This window comes from Oncorhynchus keta, chromosome 14 (genome assembly GCF_023373465.1).
Source record: "Oncorhynchus keta strain PuntledgeMale-10-30-2019 chromosome 14, Oket_V2, whole genome shotgun sequence".
Lineage (NCBI taxonomy): Eukaryota > Metazoa > Chordata > Actinopteri > Salmoniformes > Salmonidae > Oncorhynchus > Oncorhynchus keta.
The window spans coordinates 5,574,308-5,591,807 of NC_068434.1; the positions used below are offsets into that span (position 1 = coordinate 5,574,308).

The following is a 17,500-nucleotide window of genomic DNA, read 5'->3' on the forward strand; positions in this document are numbered from 1 at the left end:
AAAAGTGCTGCTTTCCCACGCTGGTCTGGCCCGCTGCTGAACTGAACTTGTGTTTGCAGAACCTACTGTAGTTTCCCTTGGCTTGAATTGGCAGACAGGAGGTGGAGGGAGACGGGATGTGGTCGCAGAAAGCTTCCTTCTCTTTTCTTGAACCTCATACCAGCGGGATGGAAAGGGGCCGTGACCGGGAATTGTCTCTCCACACACCACTCCCTTCATTCCTCCTTCCAGCTATATAGTTGCTATATTTAATGCACAACATGCCCGTGAACTCAATGAAACTGACTTCCTGTCTTCCTCCCTACATTCCTCTTCCTCTTTTTCCATCCCTCTTCCTCACCCTCTGTCCTTCTTCCTCACCCTCCGTCCCTCTTCCTCACCCTCCCTCCCTCCCTCCCTCCCTCCCTCCCTCCCTCCCTCCCTCCCTCCCTCCCTCCCTCCCTCCCTCCCTCCCTCCCTCCATCCCTTCCTCCCTCCCTCCATCCCTTCCTCCTCCATCCCTCCATCCCTCTCCTCTCCCTCCCTACATCCCTCTCCTCTCCCTCCCTCCATCCCTCCTCCCTCCCTCCATCCCTCCATCCCTCTACTCTCCCTCCATCCCTCTACTCTCCATCCCTCTACTCTCCCTCCCTCTCTCTCCCTCCATCCCTCCATCCCTCCTCTACTCTCCCTCCCTCTACTCTCCCTCCATCCCTCTACTCTCCCTCCATCCCTCCCTCCCTCCCTCCCTCCCTCCCTCCCTCCCTCCCTCCCTCCCTCCCTCCCTCCCTCCCTCCCTCCCTCTCTCCCTCCCTCCCTCCCTCCCTCCCTCCCTCCCTCCCTCCCTCCCTCCCCCCTCCCTCCCTCCCTCCCTCCCTCCCTCCCTCCCTCCCTCCCTCCCTCCCTCCATCCCTTCCTTGCTTCCTTCCTCCCTCCCTCCATCTCTCTCCCTCCATTGCTCTCCCTCCATCCCTCTCCTCTCCCTCATCCCTCTCCCCCATCCCTCTCCCTCCATCCCCCTCCCTCCATCTCTTCCTCCCTCCATCCCTCTCCTCTCCCTCCCTCCCTCCCTCCCTCCCTCCCTCCCTCCCTCCCTCCCTCCCTCCCTCCCTCCCTCCCTCCCTCCCTCCATCCCTCCATCCCTTCCTTGCTTCCTTCCTCCCTCCCTCCATCTCTCTCCCTCCATTGCTCTCCCTCCATCCCTCTCCTCTCCCCCATCCCTCTCCCTCCATCCCCCTCCTTCCATCTCTCTCCTTCCATCCCTCTCCCTACATCCATCCATCCCTCTCCTCTCCCTTCCTCCCTCTCCCTCATCCTTCTTCCTCTCCCTCCCTCCATCCCTCTCTCTCCCTCTATCTCTCTCCTTCCATCCCCCTCCCTACATCCATCCCTCTCCTCTCCCTTCCTCCCTCTCCCTCTCCCTCATCCTTCTCCCTCTTCCTCTCCCTCCATCCCCCTCTCTCCCTCCATCTCTCTCTCTATCTCCCTCCCTCCGTCTCTCTCTCTATCTCTCTCCCTCCATCCCTCCCTCCAGCTGTACAGGAAGGTGGTTCACCAGATGATTCAGGTCCTAATCAGGAAGCTGACTACTCTGAGCCAGTACGAGGAAGCCCTGGTCAAGATCAATGCTACGGCTACAGACAGACTGACTGTGCTCAAGGCCAAGCCTCAGGCCATCCAGAGGGACATGCTGTCCATCTGCAATGACCCCTTCACCATGGCACAGCAACTCACTCACATAGAACTGGTGAGAGACAGACAGACAGACAGACAGACAGACAGACAGACAGACAGACAGACAGACAGACAGACAGACAGACAGACAGACACAGCAACTCACTCACACACACTACATGACCAAAGGTATGTGGACACGTGAACTGGTGAGAGCTCTGGATAAGAGCGTCTGCTAAATGACTTAAATGTAAATGTAAATGTAGATACTGTTGTACATATTGCTACTTGTCATCAGCTATGTTTTAGCCTTTCAGTTTGTTGTCATTAAAACAGTTGTGTTTTTCTCTGCTGTAGCCTGCATCTTAACAGCTCAATATTTACAAGGGGGATGTAAACGTTTATTAACGTCATCAACCTGACTGAACGCATTCAAAGAAAGATGGCATTTATTGAGAGTTGCTTTTCCCTTTTCAGGAGAGACTGAGCAACATCGAACCAGAGGAATTTATCCAGGCTTTTGAGAAGAAAGACCTTCTGGACAATGATAAGGTAATGAGTCTGCATGCTTATCTACAATAGGTCACTGGTATGTTATGGAACAGGCTACAGTTGACTAGACCCCTGTGGTGTGATAATGCAGGAATAACCCTGTGATAATGCAGGAATAACCCTGTGATAATGCAGGGAGAACCCCGTGGTGGGACGATGCAGACATAACCCTGTGATAATGCAGGGAGAACCCCGTGGTGGGACGATGCAGACATAACCCTGTGATAATGCAGGGAGAACCCCGTGGTGGGACGATGCAGATAGAATCCTGTGGGACGATAATGCTGATAGAACCCCGTGGTGATAATGCAGATAGAATCCCATGGTGTGATAAGGCAGATAGAACCCTGTGATAATGCAGGGAGAACCCTGTGATAATGCAGTGAGAACCCCGTGGTGGGACGATGCAGATAGAATCCTGTGGGACGATAATGCTGATAGAACCCCGGGGTGATAATGCAGACATACACCTGTGGTGTGATAATGCAGATAGACCCCCATGGTGTGATAATGCAGATAGACCCCCATGGTGTGATAATGCAGTTAGAAACCTGTGGTGTGATAATGCAGGCAGAACCCTGTGGTGTGATAATGCAGACAGAACCCCATGGTGTGATAATGCAGACAGAACCCTGTGGTGTGATAATGCAGGCAGAACCCTGTGGTGTGATAATGCAGGCAGAACCCTGTGGTGTGATAATGCAGACAGAACCCCATGGTGTGATAATGCAGACAGAACCCCATGGTGTGATAATGCAGAAAGACCCCCATGGTGTGATAATGCAGTTAGAAACCTGTGGTGTGATAATGCAGGGGGAACCCTGCCTTATATTGCTAAAATCTGAAGGTTAGTAGATTTGGTTCCATCCGTCTCCACTAGTACTAATGTCTATCTCCAAGTAGTTATACAATACAGTTGGCTATCACCACCATGACCTACATTGCTTAAATCAGAAGAGCAGTGATTTGGCTCTATCTAGAGTCTAGAGCCACCAGTTTCCTTTCCAAACAGTCACTCATTATGGACTCTACTGAAACTGACCCCATGGTGGGTCAATGCGAGGACACCATTTTGTGTCAGTAAGGTAGACGGTGTATCCCGGGGCGGCAGGGTAGCCTAGCGTTGGACTAGCAGCCGAAAGGTTGCAAGTTAAAATCCCCGAGCTGACAAGGTACAAATCTGTCGTTCTACCCCTGAACAGGCAGTTAACCCACTGTTCCCAGGCCGTCATTGAAAATAACAATTTGTTCTTAATTGACTTGCCTAGTTAAATAAATAAATAAATCCCCAGTAGTAGTAGACCAAATATCTGCTGTCCCTCTCTTCCTGTTCTGTTAAACATCCATCTGTCTGTCTGCAATGTATCGCCATGCAACCACTTGGCCACAAAACAGTTGCCACGAGGGTTTTGTTTTGTGTGCGCGTGCTCGCCAGCGTTTGGCTGCTAGGCAACAGGGGTGTTTTCTGGGGCTATTTTGGCGTCCTTTTTGTTGTTGTGTGTGCCTTGGGCTACCCCTCTATATCCACTTCCAAAGGGGTGTGGGTCTGTGTGTTGACCACTTTTGGCCATTGTGTGAGGGAGAGAGGAGAAATGCGTAAAGCTAAAGGAATGTAAAGTATTTATAATAATTTATAATCATTCAGCTCCGCTGGTGTGACTCAGAGCATAGTGCCAAAGTCTGCAATAGTCTAATTACAAAGACAACTATAAAGCCTAAACACCCATCTGGGGAGTTAGGTTCACATTTTTAAATATATAGAATATAAATATATAAATACAACGGCTGTTTGTCAAACTGTATTACTAATTTTGTAATTGACAAAATACCCAATTAGCAATGAGCTAAGTAATGGTAATGAAATGCTATGCGACTGGTGCTAATTAAATGGTATCTATACTATGCTAATTAAATGCTTTGCTACTGGTGCTAATTCAATGCTATGCTACTGGTGCTAATTAAATGGTATCTATACTATGCTAATTAAATGCTTTACTGGTGCTAATACTGGTGCTAATTAAATGGTATCTATACTATGCTAATTAAATGCTTTGCTACTGGTGCTAATTCAATGCTATGCTACTGGTGCTAATTAAATGGTATCTATACTATGCTAATTTAACTGCTTTGCTACTGGTGCTAATTCAATGCTATGCTACTGGTGCTAATTAAATGGTATCTATACTATGCTAACTCAATGCTATGCTACTGGTGCTAATTAAATGGTATCTATACTATGCTAATTAAATGCTTTGCTACTGGTGCTAATTCAATGCTATGCTACTGGTGCTAATTAAATGGTATCTATACTATGCTAACTAAATGCTTTGCTACTGGTGCTAATTCAATGCTATGCTACTGGTGCTAATTAAATGGTATCTATACTATGCTAATTCAATGCTATGCTACTGGTGCTCATTAAATGGTATCTATACTATGCTAATTCAATGCTATGCTACTGGTGCTAATTCAATGCTATGCTACTGGTGCTCATTAAATGGTATCTATACTATGCTATTTAAATGTTTTGCTACTGGTGCTAATGAAATGCTATGCTACTGGTTCTAATTAAATGGTATCTATACTATGCTAATTAAATGGTATGTATTTTTTGCTACAGAGCTGTTTCAGCGACCAGAAGAAGGCTAGTAGCCTGGAGGCATATGTACAGTGGTTCAACAGACTCAGCTTCCTGGTGGCCACAGAGATCTGCATGGTGAGTGGTTGGGTAGATCTGAGTGGTTGGGTAGATCTGAGTGGTTGGGTAGATCTGAGTGGTTGGGTAGATCTGAGTGGTTGGGTAGATCGGAGTGGTTGGGTAGATCGGAGTGGTTGGGTAGATCGGAGTGGTTGGGTAGATCTGAGTGGTTGGGTAGATCTGAGTGGTTGGGTAGATCGGAGTGGTGATGGGTTGGGTAGATCTGAGTGGTGAGAGGTTGGGTAGATCTGAGTGGTGAGGGGTTGGGTAGATCTGAGGGTTTGGGTAGATCTGAGTGGTGAGGGGTTGGGTAGATCTGAGTGGTGAGGGGTTGGGTAGATCTGAGTGGTGAGGGGTTGGGTAGATCTGAGTGGTGAGGGGTTGGGTAGATCTGAGTGGTGAGGGGTTGGGTAGATCTGAGTGGTGAGAGGTTGGGTAGATCTGAGTGGTGAGAGGTTGGGTAGATCTGAATGGTGAGGGGTTGGGTAGATGTGAGGGGTTGGGTAGATCTGAGTGGTGAGGGGTTGGGTAGATCTGAGTGGTGAGGGGTTGGGTAGATCTGAGTGGTGAGGGGTTGGGTAGATGTGAGGGGTTGGGTAGATCTGAGTGGTGAGGGGTTGGGTAGATCTGAGTGGTGAGGGGTTGGGTAGATCTGAGTGGTGAGGGGTTGGGTAGATGTGAGGGGTTGGGTAGATCTGAGTGGTGAGGGTTGGGTAGATCTGAGTGGTGAGGGGTTGGGTAGATCTGAGTGGTGAGGGGTTGGGTAGATCTGAGTGGTGAGGGGTTGGGTAGATCTGAGGGTTGGTGAGTGGTGAGGGTTGGGTAGATGTGAGTGGTGGGTTGGGTAGATGTGAGGGGTTGGGTAGATCTGAGTGGTGAGAGGTTGGGTAGATCTGAGTGGTGAGGGGTTGGGTAGATCTGAGTGGTGAGGGGTTGGGTAGATGTGAGGGGTTGGGTAGATGTGAGTGGGGGTTGGGTAGAGAGTGGTGAGGGGTTGGGTAGATGTGAGGGGTTGGGTAGATCTGAGTGGTGAGGGGTTGGGTAGATCTGAGTGGTGGGGTTGGGTAGATCTGTGTGGGGTTGGGTAGATGTGAGGGGTTGGGTAGATGTGGTGAGGGGTTGGGTAGATCTGAGTGGTGAGGGGTTGGGTAGATCTGAGTGGTGAGGGGTTGGGTAGATCTGAGTGGTGAGGGGTTGGGTAGATGTGGTGAGGGGTTGGGTAGATCTGAGTGGTGAGGGGTTGGGTAGATGTGAGGGGTTGGGTAGATGTGAGGGGTTGGGTAGATGTGAGGGGTTGGGTAGATGTGAGGGGTTGGGTAGATGTGAGGGGTGGGTAGATCTTTCGCTGTTGTTGACTTGTCTTGTTGATGTTGTTGATGTTGTTGACTTGTCTTGTTGATGTTGTTGATGTTGTTGATTTTGTTGATGTTGTTTTGTTGATGTTGTTGATGTTGTTGACTTGTCTTGTTGATGTTGTTGATGTTGTTGACTTGTCTTGTTGATGTTGTTGATGTTGTTGACTTGTTTTGTTGATGTTGTTGATGTTGTTGATGTTGTTGACTTGTCTTGTTGATGTTGTTGATGTTGTTGACAGCCCGTAAAGAAGAAGCAGCGAGCGCGAGTCATGGAGTTCTTCATCGACGTGGCGCGGGAATGCTTCAACATCGGCAACTTCAACTCCCTCATGGCCATTATCTGTAAGTGTTGTTGTTGTTGTTGTTGTTGTTGTTGTTGTGCTTTTGCACCCCGACCTTGTGACAACTCACTCACCGGCTCACTTGCTCTAAACACAAAAGGCTTTTTGTCGACAGTCAGGAAATCCGATTAGTAAATGCTATCTGTATTTCAGCGAGACTTTGTACCTTCCTAAACCCTTTAACAGCCTTTACCCAAAACCAACATCACAGTGTTTTATTTATTCACTTTAAATAGTCTTTCAAATATAGGAATACTCCCCCCCCCCAAAAAAAAGTTGTCCTTGACCTGAACAGAAAGTGTAACTTCAGGCTTCAATTGATAATCTTGAGCAGATTGGCTCGAATGCGTCCCGATCTATCTTCGACTCCAGCTTGTGACCTTCCCCAGGGTCCAGGCACAAAAGTCTGGGTTAGTTTGGGGTCCTTGCCCCAGGCTTTTGGCGGCCAGAGCCAGCCGACGGGGTACAGGGGGTGGGGGGATTCTGAGTGGCCAGGGAAGAGGGCAGCTGGTCAGGCCTTGAGGTTCGGGAGGAGGGGGTGGATGATGAGAGGAGGGGCAGCTGAGAAGTCCTACACAAACACCCATATAGACAGATGGTCAGCACTGACCAGAGAGGGGAGGATGGAGGGAGGGTATTGGCAGGAGAGGGAAGGAGGGAGGGAGAGAGGGTATTGGCAGGAGAGGGAAGGCAAAAGGGGATGGTGGGAGGGAGGAACGGCTGGGTGGAGGGAGGGTGGAGGCCCAAGGAGTACCAGCTGTCCCAAGCCCCTCTCTCCCCGGAGATGAAGCCACAAGCAGAGCCCCTGAGTCTCCAGGGACCCATAGGGAGATATTACAGGGTCAGAGGGTTATAAAAAGGAAAGACAAACAGGACCCTGGGAAAATATGTCCTCCTGAATACATATGCACTCACACACACCTGATTTACCATATGGGAAGCATAGTGATTACCATATGGGAAGCAGAGTGATTACCATATGGGAAGTAGAGTGGTTACCATATGGGAAGCAGAGTGATTACCATATGGGAAGCAGAGTGATTACCATATGGGAAGCAGAGTGATTACCATATGGGAAGCAGAGTGATTACCATATGGGAAGCAGAGTGATTACCATATGGGAAGCAGAGTGATTACCATATGGGAAGCAGAGTGATTACCATATGGGAAGCAGAGTGATTACCATATGGGAAGCAGAGTGATTACCATATGGGAAGCAGAGTGATTACCATATGGGAAGCAGAGTGATTACCATATGGGTGATGATTACCATATGGGAAGCAGAGTGATTACCATATGGGAAGCATAGTGATTACCATATGGGAAGCAGAGTGATTACCATATGGGAAGCAGAGTGATTACCATATGGGAAGCAGAGTGATTACCATATGGGAAGCAGAGTGATGGCCATATGGGAAGCAGAGTGATTACCATATGGGAAGCAGAGTGATTACCATATGGGAAGCAGAGTGATTACCATATGGGAAGTAGAGTGGTTACCATATGGGAAGTAGAGTGGTTACCATATGGGAAGTAGAGTGGTTACCATATGGGAAGTAGAGTGGTTACCATATGGGAAGCAGAGTGGTTACCATATGGGAAGCAGAGTGGTTACCATATGGGAAGCAGAGTGGTTACCATATGGGAAGTAGAGTGGTTACCATATGGGAAGCAGAGTGATTACCATATGGGAAGCAGAGTGATTACCATATGGGAAGTAGAGTGGTTACCATATGGGAAGCAGAGTGATTACCATACGGGAAGTAGAGAGAGAGGTTAGAGGTGAAGAGAGAGAGAGGTTAGAGATGGAGAGAGAGAGAGAGATTAGAGATGGAGAGAGAGAGAGAGAGAGAGAGAGAGGTTAGATGTGGAGAGTGAGAGAGAGAGGTTAGAGGTGGAGAGCGAGAGAGAGAGGTTAGAGGTGGAGAGCGAGAGAGAGAGGTTAGACGTGGGGAGAGAGAGAGAGAGAGGTTAGAGATGGAGAGAGAGGTAGAGAGGTTAGAGGTGGAGAGCGAGAGAGAGAGGTTAGAGGTGGAGAGAGAGAGAGAGAGAGGTTAGACTGGGGAGAGAGAGAGAGGTTAGAGGTAGAAGTAGAGAGGTAGAGGTAGAGGTAGAAGTAGAGAGGTAGAGGTAGAGAGAGGTAGAGAGGTAGAGAGAGAGAGAGAGAGAGAGAGAGAGAGAGAGAGAGACTCCCATATCTACTGGGTGAAATTCCACAGTGTGCCATCACAGCAGCAAGATTTGTGACCTGTTGCCACGAGAAAAGGGCAACCAGTGAAGAACAAACACCATTGTAAATACAACCCATATCTATGCTTATTTATTTTATCTTGTGTCCTTTACCATTTGTACATTGTTAAAACACTGTATATATATATAATATGACATTTGTAATGTCTTTATTGTTTTGAAACTTCTGTATGTGTAATGTTTACTGTTAATTTTTATTGTTTATTTCACTTTATATATTCACTTGATATATTATCTACCTCACTTGCTTTGGCAATGTTAACACATGCCAATAAAGCCCTTGAATTGAATTGAGAGTGGTTAGAGGTGGGGAGAGAGAGAGGTTAGAGAGAGAGGGAGAGGGAGGGAGAGCGGGAGGGAGAGTGGGATGGAGAGAGGGAGGGAGATGGAGGGAGAGGGATGGGGATGGGAGAGGGAGGGGGGGATGGAGGGGAGGGAGGCGGGATGGAGAGAGGGAGGGAGAGGGAGGGAGAGGGGGGGATGGGGAGGGGAGGGGATGGAGAGAGGGACGGGGATGGAGAGAGAGGAGGATGGAGGGAGGGAGGGGAGAGGGGGGGGATGGAGAGAGGGAGGGGATGGAGGGAGGGAGGGAGGGAGAGGGGGATGGAGGGGAGAGGGAAGGAGGGGGAGTGTGTGAGGGAGGGAGGGTGTGAGGGAGGGAGGGGGATGGAGAGAGAGAGGGAGTGAGGGGAGAGGGGGATGGAGGGAGGGGGATGGAGAGGGAGGGGGATGGAGGGAGGGGGAGGGGGATGGAGGGGGAGGGGATGGAGAGGGGGAGGGAGGGAGAGAGGGAGGGGAGGGGGATGGAGGGAGGGAGGGAGGGGGATGGAGAGAGGGAGAGGGAGGGGAGAGGGGAGGGAGGGGGATGGAGGGAGGGAGGGGGATGGAGGGAGGGACTCCAGCTCAACAATGGGTACAAGGAGGGGGGTCTGTGTCAATTGAATTAAAGCTGTGTGTGCAGCACATTTCTCACCCTTCTCTCTTGTCTTGCTCTCTGCAGCTGGGATGAACATGAGTCCTGTGTCTCGACTGAAGAAGACCTGGAGCAAAGTCAAGACGGACAAGTTTGATATCTTGGAGGTAATTGCTTGTTCACCTGCTGCACTGAGGGTCATACAATCTAGCTTCAAACACCAGCTAGTTGCCTAGCAGCTTCAAAAGCCAGCTAGTTGCCTAGCAGCTTCAAAAGCCAGCTAGTTGCCTAGCAGCTTCAAAACGCCAGCTAGTTGCCTAGCAGCTTCATAAGCCAGCTAGTTGCCTAGCAGCTTCAAACGGCAGCTAGTTGCCTAGCGAACCTTCCCATGTTACACTGTAAGCCTCGTGGTGTTTGAAGTGGTATTGCCACAGGGATACTCTACCTTCAGAAGTGTTGAAATGGGGATGGGTAGCCCCAGACGGCGAGCTCTACCTGGGGTTCAGATCAGATCCCTGGGGGTCCATGGAGGAGCCAGGTATGGACCTTCAAGTCAGGAGATGTAAAGTAGCAGATTAAAGGGATACACCAGGTTGGGCCCCAGTGGACCCCAGGAACAGGTTTCTCTCTAGCACACCTCCCTCATTACTCTACTACCCTCTCTCTCACCTCTCTCTTTCCCTGTAGCTCTCTCTCTCTCTTCCCCTCTCTCTCTCTCTCTCTTCCCTGTCTCTCTCTCTCGCTTCCCTGTCTCTCTCTCTCTCTCTCTCTCTCTCTCTCTCTCTCTCTCTCTCTCTCTCTCTCTCTCTTCCCCTGTCTCTCTCTCTCTCTCTTCCCCTCTCTCTCTCTCCTCTCTTCCCCTGTCTCTCTCTCCTCTCTTCCCCTGTCTCTCTCGCTCTCTCTCTTCCCTGTCTCTCTCTCTCTCTTCCCCCTCTCTCTCTCTCTCTCTCTCTCTCTCTCTCTCTCTCTCTCTCTCTCTCTCTCTCTCTCTCTCTCTCTCTCTCTCTCTTCCCCTGTCTCTCTCTCTCTCTCTTCCCCTGTCTCTCTCTCTCTCTCTTCCCTCTCTCTCTCTCTGTCTCTCTCTCTCTCTCTCTCTCTCTCTCTCTCTCTCTCTCTCTCTCTCTCTGTGTCTCTCTGTCTCTCTCTCTCTCTCTTCCCCTGTCTCTCTGAAGTCTCTCTCTCTCTCTTTCTCTCTTTTTGTTCTCTCTCTCTCTCTCTCTCTCTCTCTCTCTCTCTCTCTCTCTCTCTCTCTCTCTCTCTCTCTGTGTCTCTCTGTCTCTCTCTCTCTCTCTTCCCTGTCTCTCTCTCTCTCTCTCTCTCTCTCTCTCTCTCTCTCTCTCTCTCTCTCTTCCCTGTCTCTCTCTCTCTCTCTCTCTCTCTCTCTCTCTCTCTCTCTCTCTCTCTTCCCCTGTCTCTCTCTCTCCTCTCTTCCCCTGTCTCTCTCTCTCTCTCTCTCTCTTCCCCTGTCTCTCTCTCTCTTCTTCTCTCTCTCTCTCTCTCTCTCTCTCTCTCTCTCTCTCTCTCTCTCTCTCTCTCTCTCTCTGTCTTTGTCTGAGTGTTGATAGCTGTGGCGTTGGGTTATTGTCCTCCCTGTGTTGATAGAGGTCAGAGGTCAGAGTGTTGATAGCTGTGATGTTGGGTTATGGTCCTCCCTCCGTTGTTTTGAGAGGTCAGAGTGTTGGTGGGCTGGTTTGATGTCTCCATCTGTCTTGCAGTTTATGTGCGTCCAGTTGATTTGGCAGGGACGGTTTACGTGGGACTGTGAGTGATTGATAGTCATTGAGATGCCTTCTCCCACAAGCATTCAACCTTTTTGGGGAAGGGAACTCCAAGCCTGGCCAATGACTAACCATATTGTACCATACAGTGCCTTTGAAAAGTATTCAGACCCCTTGACTTTTTCCACATTTTGTTAAAATGGATGTAAATTGCCCCCCTCTCTTCATTCTTACATAAGCAAAGAAAAAACTGTTTTTTATATTTTTGCAAATGTTTATATTTTTTGTTGTTGAAATATCACATTTACATAAGTATTCAGACCCTTTACTCAGTACTTTGTTGAAGCACCTTTGGTAGTGATGATCACAGCCTCAAGTCTTCTTGGGTAGGAAGCTACAAGCTTGGCACACCTGTATTTGGGAAGTTTCTCCCGTTCTTCTCTGCAGATCCTCTCAAGGTCTGTCAGGTTGGATGGGGAGCGTCGCTGCACAGCTATTTTCAGGTCTCTACAGTGATGTTAAATCGGGTTCAAGTCTGGGCTCTTGCTGGGCCACTCAAAGACATTCACTTGTACTTTGCTCAGTTCATCTTTCACTTGATCCTGACTAGTCTCCCAGTCCCTGTCGCTGAAAAACATCCCCACCCTCTCTCCCGATTGTTCAGTTTGGCCGGGCGGCTCTAGGAAGAGTCTTGGTGGTTCCAAACTTCTTCCATTTATCAATGATGGAGGCCACTGTGTTCTTGGGGACCTTCAGTGCTGCAGAAATGTTTTGGTAGCCTTCCCCAGATCTGTTGGGGAAGCACCTGACCTTAATTTCGTGTCTGAAAACGTATGTAAAAAAAAAAAAGGTATTTCTTTTCATTATATTTTAATGTATAAAAATGTCTTAAAACCAGTTTTTTTTTAGCTTTGTCGTTATGTGTAGATATATGAGAATAAAAAAAAAAAATCAATTTTAGAATAAGTCTGTAAACGTAACAAAATGTGGGAAAATAAATATGCCTGTCCTCAAGTTTATCCTTTTCTTAACAATCCTGCGTCTCAGATTTTCAAAATATGCTTTAGAACCAGAGAAAATCAATAATTTGCCTAAAACAGTGGTGATACTAGCTTAGCATTACAAGCGTAAAGCATTTAGCACAACATATTAAAAAACCAGCAAAGGGATCAAATAAAATAATTTACCTTTGAAGAACTTCAGATGTTTCAATGAGGATGACTCTCAGTTACATACAGATGTCCAGTTTTTCCTGAAAGATTCTTGACTGTAGGACACAACGTTGACTTTGTTACTATGCACATACGAAACTAAAAACCGATGACTAAAACATCAGTCACCTAAACATACGATGACTTTTACGAATTAACTCCAAAACATCGATGACTAACATGGAAAACGTTGTTTGAATCAATCCTCAAGGTGTTTTGTCATAAATCTCTTCATTGAAATGCCAGTCCTAAAACATGCATTCTTCTCATACGATGGAAAAATACTAAAACCTGACGATTTGCTAAAACATGCCACGCAGACACCATGCGGGACAAAACATTGTAGTCTCTTATGGTCAATCTTCCAATGATATGCCTACAAACACGATCACAATGCTGCAGACACCTGGGGAAACGATAGGAAGTGTCCGTTCATTCCTGTGGCATTCTAAAGCCATATAAGGAGATCATGGAAAACGTGCCTTCAGAAAACATGATGATTTCCTGGTCACTCAAACATCTTGACTTTGCCTGTAGATATTGTTCTATGGCACTCACAGTAAAAATCTTTGCTAAAGCATACGTCAGAGTGTCTCTTTCCAAAACTACTCAAGCATAGTTGAGCATCTTTTCGATGACAAAATATACGCGCTAAAACATACGATGACTAAAACATACTTTTTACTAAAAATGAAATACTAAAACATACGATGACTAAACAGGTTAATGCCCAGCATTTTTTTATGACTAAAGCATCGTTATGACTAAAGATAGATGAAATTTTAAAAAAAAATCAATTTTAGAATAAGTCTGACTAAACGTGACTAAAAATGTGGGAAAAGCATACCAGGGGTCTGAATACTTTCCCTAAAGCGCCGTATGTTTAGGCATTTTAGCGAACAGTCAATTGTTATCCCGGTCAGACTAAAGCATACGATGCCTAAAGCATACAATCTCACTCTCTCATGACGAAGAATAAGACGTTTCTAAACTACATTTTTTTTTTTTGAACGAAGATCTGATTTTATGCTCAGCTGACACTGTGATACTGATCTCCCCCTGTCTCTTCCTCCCTCAGCACCAAATGGACCCTTCCGGTAACTTCTACAATTACAGAACGGCGTTGAGAGGAGCGACACAGAGGTCTAGAACAGCCAACAGCACCAGAGAGAAGGTGAGCCTCGATACTTTCACTCACATCTGAGATTCAGGACCCAGTATTTCATTCGACGTGTTAGAGTAGGAGATCTAGTAGATCTAGTAGATTCTAGGAGATCTAGTAGATTCTGATTTCTCCAAATGGTGGGAACGTCCTCTGTTCTAGAGACCATCTATGTAACCCTGTAACCCTGTAACCCTGTAACCCTGTAACCCTGTAACCCAGAGACCATCTGTGTTCTTCACCATCACGTGTTCTTTACTATCACGTGTTCTTTACCATCACGTGTTCTTTACCATCACGTGTTCTTTACCATCACGTGTTCTTTACTATCACGTGTTCTTCACCATCACGTGTTCTTTACCATCACGTGTTCTTCACTATCACGTGTTCTTCACCATCACGTGTTCTTCACCATCACGTGTTCTTCACTATCACGTGTTCTTCACCATCACGTGTTCTTTACTATCACGTGTTCTTCACCATCACGTGTTCTTTACCATCACGTGTTCTTTACTATCACGTGTTCTTTACTATCACGTGTTCTTCACCATCACGTGTTCTTTACTATCACGTGTTCTTCACCATCACGTGTTCTTCACCATCACGTGTTCTTTACTATCACGTGTTCTTCACCATCACGTGTTCTTTACCATCACGTGTTCTTCACCATCACGTGTTCTTTACCATCACGTGTTCTTCACCATCACGTGTTCTTCACCATCATGTGTTCTTTACTATCACGTGTTCTTTACTATCACGTGTACTTCACCATCACGTGCTCTTCACCATCATGTGTTCTTTACTATCACGTGTTCTTCACCATCACATGTTCTTTACTATCACGTGTACTTCACCATCACGTGTTCTTCACTATCACGTGTTCTTCACTATCACGTGTTCTTCACCATCACGTGTTCTTCACCATCACGTGTTCTTCACTATCACGTGTTCTTCACCATCACGTGTTCTTTACTATCACGTGTACTTCACCATCACGTGTTCTTTACCATCACGTGTTCTTCACCATCACGTGTTCTTTACTATCACGTGTTCTTCACCATCACGTGTTCTTTACCATCACGTGTTCTTCACCATCACGTGTTCTTCACCATCACGTGTTCTTTACTATCACGTGTTCTTTACTATCACGTGTTCTTTACCATCACGTGTTCTTCACCATCACGTATTCTTTACTATCACGTGTTCTTCACCATCACGTGTTCTTCACATTCACGTGTTCTTTACTATCACGTGTTATTTACCATCACATGTTCTTTACTATCACGTGTTCTTTACTATCACGTGTACTTCACCATCACGTGTTCTTTACTATCACGTGTTCTTCACCATCACGTGTTCTTTACCATCACGTGTTCTTTACTATCACGTGTTCTTTACTATCACGTGTTCTTCACCATCACGTGTTCTTCACCATCACGTGTTCTTCACTATCACGTGTTCTTCACCATCACGTGTTCTTTACTATCACGTGTTCTTTACTATCACGTGTTCTTCACCATCATGTGTTCTTTACTATCACGTGTTCTTCACCATCACGTGTTCTTTACTATCACGTGTTCTTCACCATCACGTGTTCTTCACCATCACGTGTTCTTTACTATCACGTGTTCTTTACTATCACGTGTTCTTCACCATCACGTGTTCTTTACTATCACGTGTTCTTCACCATCACGTGTTCTTCACCATCACGTGTTCTTCACCATCACGTGTTCTTCACTATCACGTGTTCTTCACCATCACGTGTTCTTCACCATCACGTGTTCTTCACCATCACGTGTTCTTCACCATCACGTGTTCTTCACCATCACGTGTTCTTCACCATCACGTGTTCTTCACCATCACGTGTTCTTTACTATCACGTGTTCTTCACCATCACGTGTTCTTCACCATCACGTGTTCTTTACCATCACGTGTTCTTCACCATCACGTGTTCTTTACCATCACGTGTTCTTCACCATCACGTGTTCTTCACCATCACGTGTTCTTTACCATCACGTGTTCTTCACCATCACGTGTTCTTTACCATCACGTGTTCTTTACCATCACGTGTTCTTCACCATCACGTGTTCTTTACCATCACGTGTTCTTTACTATCACGTGTTCTTTACTATCACGTGTTCTTCACCATCACGTGTTCTTTACCATCACGTGTTCTTCACTATCACGTGTTCTTCACCATCACGTGTTCTTCACCATCACGTGTTCTTCACCATCACGTGTTCTTTACCATCACGTGTTCTTTACCATCACGTGTTCTTTACCATCACGTGTTCTTTACCATCACGTGTTCTTCACCATCACGTGTTCTTTACCATCACGTGTTCTTCACCATCACGTGTTCTTCACAAGTTGTTTATTGATATCACGTGTTCTTTACTATCACGTGTTCTTCACCATCACGTGTTCTTTACTATCACGTGTACTTCACCATCACGTGTTCTTTACCATCACGTGTTCTTCACCATCACGTGTTCTTTACTATCACGTGTTCTTCACCATCACGTGTTCTTTACTATCACGTGTTCTTTACCATCACGTGTTCTTCACCATCACGTGTTCTTTACTATCACGTGTTCTTCACCATCACGTGTTCTTTACTATCACGTGTTCTTCACCATCACGTGTTCTTTACCATCACGTGTTCTTTACTATCACGTGTTCTTCACTTTCACGTGTTCTTCACCATCACGTGTTCTTCACCATCACGTGTTCTTTACTTTCACGTGTTCTTCACCATCACGTGTTCTTCACCATCACGTGTTCTTCACTTTCACGTGTTCTTTACCATCACGTGTTCTTTACTATCACGTGTTCTTCACCATCACGTGTTCTTCACCATCACGTGTTCTTCACCATCACGTGTTCTTCACCATCACGTGTTCTTCACCATCACGTGTTCTTCACCATCACGTGTTCTTTACCATCACGTGTTCTTCACCATCACGTGTTCTTCACCATCACGTGTTCTTCACCATCACGTGTTCTTCACCATCACGTGTTCTTCACCATCACGTGTTCTTCACCATCACGTGTTCTTCACCATCACGTGTTCTTCACCATCACGTGTTCTTCACCATCACGTGTTCTTCACCATCACGTGTTCTTCACCATCACGTGTTCTTCACCATCACGTGTTCTTCACCATCACGTGTTCTTTACCATCACGTGTTCTTTACCATCACGTGTTCTTCACTTTCATTTAACCAGACAACAAGTGGTGCGAACCCATTCTGATCATGTCTGGAAAGCTTCTGTGTTGGTCTGATGGGTCGTTCATCGTCTCAGTGCTCTCATCTTATTTACACTAAACTTTTGTTTCAGTTAGGACATCATTTCATAACGAAGCCTCTGAAGCAGAGAAGTCAAGACATAAATAGGTCATCTGAGGGTATGGACGTCAAAGAGAACTCATTTACTCCTTTTCAGTTAAAGGGGGGCTGCTGCAGTTCACTGTCTCTCTCTCTCCATTTCTGTCTGTTCATTTCTCTCTGTCTCTCTCTCTCTCAATTCTGTCTGTCTCTCTCTCTCTCGCATTTCTCTCTGTCTCTCTCTCTCTCTCTCTCTCTCTCAATTCTGTCTGTCTCTCTCTCTCGCATTTCTCCCTCTCTCTCTCTCTCAAATTTCTC

At 46.8% G+C, this 17,500-nt stretch overlaps 1 protein-coding gene across 2 annotated transcripts in view; it reads left to right on the forward strand.

Moving 5' to 3' along the window:
* LOC118377301 (ras-GEF domain-containing family member 1B-A-like) overlaps nt 1–17,500 on the forward strand; it is a 146,154-nt gene that overhangs the window by 119,105 nt on the left and 9,549 nt on the right. For both annotated transcript variants that reach the window (XM_052460856.1, XM_052460855.1), the window contains exons 5-10: nt 1,514–1,726; nt 2,131–2,205; nt 4,826–4,921; nt 6,498–6,600; nt 9,850–9,929; nt 13,770–13,865. In XM_052460856.1, the coding sequence (XP_052316816.1) occupies nt 1,514–1,726; nt 2,131–2,205; nt 4,826–4,921; nt 6,498–6,600; nt 9,850–9,929; nt 13,770–13,865 (663 nt within the window). The remainder of the gene's footprint in view (nt 1–1,513; nt 1,727–2,130; nt 2,206–4,825; nt 4,922–6,497; nt 6,601–9,849; nt 9,930–13,769; nt 13,866–17,500) is intronic.